Below are 4,562 nucleotides of genomic sequence, written 5' to 3'. Positions count from 1 at the left end.
AGTAATTTTTCGTTTCAATTATTTTAAATTTGTAACCGCCCCGCGAGGGCGTCACGGCGCCCTTAATTTCTCCTTTTTTATGCCATTTTCTTAATGTCTTTCATTTTTGTAAAGCACTTTGAATTGCCTCGTGTTGAAAGGTGCTATATAAATAAACTTTCCTTGCCTTTCTACAGATAAGTTCAGATGCTTTGTGGAGCAGCACCCAGACATTTCAGAGGAGTACCTGTACGCAGAGAACGCAGGCCTCAGCAGCGGCTCCTGCCACGTTCACCACACAGAGTCCAGCCTGTCTTCCCGGAAGCTGCGAGGCACTGCCAACAAAAAAACAGCTAACGGTATCTGCCCTGACTTCAGCCCCAAAGGCCATGACGGCACAATAGATGGACTTTTCAAGAAACACAACTAAAATGGTTAAAAAGTGGGAGAAAAACAAACACCTCTCCTGGTGAGAGGGTGTTGTGTAGTGGGGGGGCAGAGGGTAGCTATGTACTTGTTGGTTAGTAAAATGTTTGACAAGTATGTGACATCATTTTAGTAACCACAACTACAAAAATGAAGAAGTTTACCTTACCCTTTTTTATTAGTATTGTGTCCATGATTTTGGTTATCTTCATTCTGGTAACCAGTTTATTTTGTTATAAATATAGAAAGGATCGTCAAAATGCCAAACAAAGGCTGTCAGAGGCTTGAATACTTGAAGGGCAAGCACTTATAAAAAATTCCTGGGGCAAATGTTTTTTCCTCCAACATGTGTTCAACATGATGGAAGCGGGAAAAAACACAAGCCCCGGGCAGGGAAGTTAACAAATATTTAGTAAAAATCAGTGTTGGATTATTTTACCTGTAACTTGTATCTGTTTCCTCTCTTTAATGGTAGCTGCCTTTTTAACTGAAGTGCAGAGTGCATGGGCTCATGTTATTTTGAGCAGTATTGAGGATTATTCATCTGAAGAAGGGAGTCCTAAGGGTACTGGTGACAATTGTAGCTACAGTAGCCACATTTGAGGTTAACCCGGGTCTCTTTGAGTAGACGGTAATAATTGCTATGAGCCTCTTACATATACAGTGATACATTTGATTTAGCTCAGGGTTCAGTGACAAAAATGAAAAATGTAACTTGTATGATGTCATCATTTTTGACGCTCACTGGGTGAAGTGCATGTCTTTATTTTCAGTATTCATCTGTTACTCCTCAGTAACATTATCTTCACACATTTCTTTCAGATTGGCGAATTGAAGTGTCTTTTTTTTAATTGTTGAAATCACACAACGTGGACCAAAAATGCATTGGGTGATTTAATGTCACCCGTCATGTCTGTACTGTCCTTTTCTGTCAGTGGTGTAATGGCTACAAGGAGGGGAGGGGGCTCACAATGTGTGGCCATTGAAAGCACAGTTAGTTAGGTGGCTTTGTTGGGTATTCTAAAGGCAAGGTCATATTACTTCCCTTTCTGTCTTACACTGCTATATTTGTAGTCATTCCTACCATTTTCACAGCATATCCTCAGTATCTCTGAAAGGTCTACTTATCATGTGTTCATGGAATATTCAAACAATGGGCCTTAAGTCACTTGTTTTTCAAAAGATACCCAAGCACCTTTGCATCTAGCCACATTCAAGGGACCAGTTGAGAATTGGAAAATATCCACCTATGGTAATATGTTGGCCTGGTTTTTTGTGTTTTTGTTATCATGGTCTAATTGGCACACAATGTGATTGTATTACTTCTTAGTGCACTAAAATGTAGCCTGCAGCGTTAATAATCAAAGGCTGGGTTGGCCTATGTTTTATTATGACTATATAGGATTACAAATGTAATCTCAAATCACTCTTCTTTAGTCATTAGTGTTCTTTAACATATTTTAGCACACAGTTTCACTTCAGTACGAAGTATTTTACCCTGGCGTTCTGCAATGTGTCCAGAATTTACCATAAAGTATCTTTGTTTGATTTTTAAATCAAGAATCTAAAATTACAATCAATTTTTGGATGTATTGGCCAGAAAGCCACACATAATAATGCTCATTTCAATCATTTGCCAAACATGTAATTGGCTGTTTTTTGTACCTTATTTATCTCGTATTTCTGCAAACGTGAAACGATATTATACTACAACGTCTTTCAAAATGTACAGTGCTATACATCATGTTATTTTATAGCACGACTACATGTTAAAGGTAATGCCTCTCCTGAGAAGATGAATGAAACACAAGAGACTCTGTTTGTAGCCAGTTATACTTTGGATCTGTGCATTCATGGTTTCAGTCCATTGAGTTTGTGTTTGTTGATATCACTTCAGATATCAATAAACAACTTTGAATTGTATACGTTTGTGTGGGTGAGCTTCACGTTCCCAACCCATTCATGACCATGCATACTGTACATGTACTCTCATCATGGCTTTCGGTGAAGCAATATTTCACATCTCTTAAATCTTCTCAAAAGATATGCTTATAAAGAGTTCTGATATGCATTTAGAATATTCCAAATGCAGGACATTTTGTGAATTTTTGAAATACGTATATGAATGATTTTTATTTCCACTGCAATGACAAAGATCTGTGATCTTCTCTCTTTTGCAGATTGTATTGATGGTGACAAATGAGCTACATTATCATTTTCCTTTGTATAATACTGCAAATGTTTTGTGTCGTATACCTCCTACACAGTGTAAAGGTTTATTGTTGTTATATTATTACTGCTAATTATCGCTAAGTTGACTGCTTAGAAACAACAATGCAGATTTCTTAATGAAACCGATAGCCTTGAATCTATAGAGTTTTTATGCTAAAAAAGAGAATGTATAGACAATCTTGTCACAATCAGAAGCTACCCAAAGCGCTGATCTCCAGTGGACATATTCCCAAAAAGTCATGGTTTTACAATTTAAACTTTTTATCCAGTTTGAACCTTCTTTCACCATTGTCTTTTTTTTCATGTTTAAGGCATGCAGGTTGAAATAGGTATTGTTTAAGTGTGCCGGGCCTCGAGGTGATGTCTGCCACCACATGACGGGCCGCATCGCACAAACACACAGACTGTACGCATATATAAACTAACATGTTAAACAACAATCGTTTACTTCTATCACCTTTTTAAACTTGTACGTATTTGTGCTTGCACTTTAGATTATTTTCTTAAGATTTTTTTAGTAAAGCATGTTAAGTTTGTAGGTTACAGTATTGTAGCTCTATTTTGTTAATATAAAACGTTTTTGCATTCAAATAACTGCTGCGATAATGAAAGCGCAGAAGAAATTAGAGATCACACATTACAGAAAGCTGTCCCTCGTCCTACGTTACTCTATGTAAGAGCTTGGTTCGTGTAAACATCTTAACATGTTTGAATTTTGGAATTTGTATAAGCTTGAAGCAACTTTGTAAACGCGTAGGACTTGGCAGCAACTTTCTGATTGGAATGACTAAAAACTGCACCGTGGAATGATTAAATATGAAATGTACTCCCAAGTGATGTGATTTTACAGCAGGTGGTTAATTATACAATTCACTATGTATGTATAAGTGAACCCATACTGTTTGTTTACATAGGTGGAGAACAAAGCATTGACCCAGAATGAAATGTACTGAGCCACTGTAACCCAGTTATGTATGTTAGTTTTTTGTAACACAATGTCAATGTGAAGTTCTAAAGAATCATATATTTTATCAACAAGTCAAATATGTGCATTTATATATATTCAATACTTCACTACAATTTGGCATCGGGGCTGTACGAATATAGCGGGTCCATTTGTTTTTCACACTTTCCCTTTATGTCAAATACCTCTGTAGAGGTGAGTCTAATTTTTGTACTTGCTATCAATCTGATCAAATGTAAACCTGCGAGAGATAAACTTGTATTTATGCTACTGCTGCCTGCTTCCCACAGTTTGTCCAGCAGAGAGCCTAAGACGAAAGACTTGTGTACTCTTGACAGAGCGATAGTGTTTTTCTGATGGCTTATGTCCGTGGACCAAGAAACTGAACTCTCTGTTTTCTCTGTAGCTTTACTTCCTGTCTTTTTTTCTATACTCAACAGGTTTTATTTTATTAAGGCATTTTGATGATGAAGAGTCATTACTGCAAGCTACTTTGAATTTGTCTGTTCAGGACTGCTATGATATAACTTGTTAATGTGACTCTTGGATTGAATAAAAAAATGAAATGTTAACACATGATTGTTTCTGTCACATTGAAGATTTTTCTATATTATGGCCAAATGATGTCAAAGTTGAAATGCAGCTGATTCTTTCTTTTATTTTCCACACTATCTTGCTTATTGTACAAATGTCTCCCTCTTGAGGTAACATGGCGGCAGTGCGGTGTTGAGTCTGGAGTGCAGTTGCATCAGGTGTGTTAAAGTCTCATATAACTTGTGTGAATAACTGTTGCACATAATTCCTATTTCAAGAGATGTAATGCAAGTGGTATTGGCATTTCCCTGGCCCCTTGAATCCATATCATCAATATTGTTGAACCTGATCGTCAGTACAGCTTTAAATGAATGTCTGATATAATGCAGATCTTAATAAGCAAGAGTTTGACATCATCAAAGCCCTT

The 4,562-nt window shown here is 36.9% G+C and overlaps 1 protein-coding gene across 2 annotated transcripts in view; it reads left to right on the top strand.

Moving 5' to 3' along the window:
* Positions 1–4,177, top strand: part of LOC104943321 (lysophosphatidylcholine acyltransferase 1) — a 27,254-nt gene extending 23,077 nt beyond the window's left edge. For both annotated transcript variants that reach the window (XM_010768683.1, XM_010768682.1), the window contains one exon: positions 177–4,177. In XM_010768683.1, the coding sequence (XP_010766985.1) occupies positions 177–409 (233 nt within the window). In that variant the 3' untranslated portion in view covers positions 410–4,177. The remainder of the gene's footprint in view (positions 1–176) is intronic.
* Positions 4,178–4,562: the final 385 nt, after the last annotated feature.

This window comes from Notothenia coriiceps, unplaced genomic scaffold (genome assembly GCF_000735185.1).
Source record: "Notothenia coriiceps isolate Sejong01 unplaced genomic scaffold, NC01 NC01_scaffold00005929, whole genome shotgun sequence".
Classification (NCBI taxonomy): domain Eukaryota; kingdom Metazoa; phylum Chordata; class Actinopteri; order Perciformes; family Nototheniidae; genus Notothenia; species Notothenia coriiceps.
This window is presented reverse-complemented; position numbering and strand designations above follow the sequence as displayed.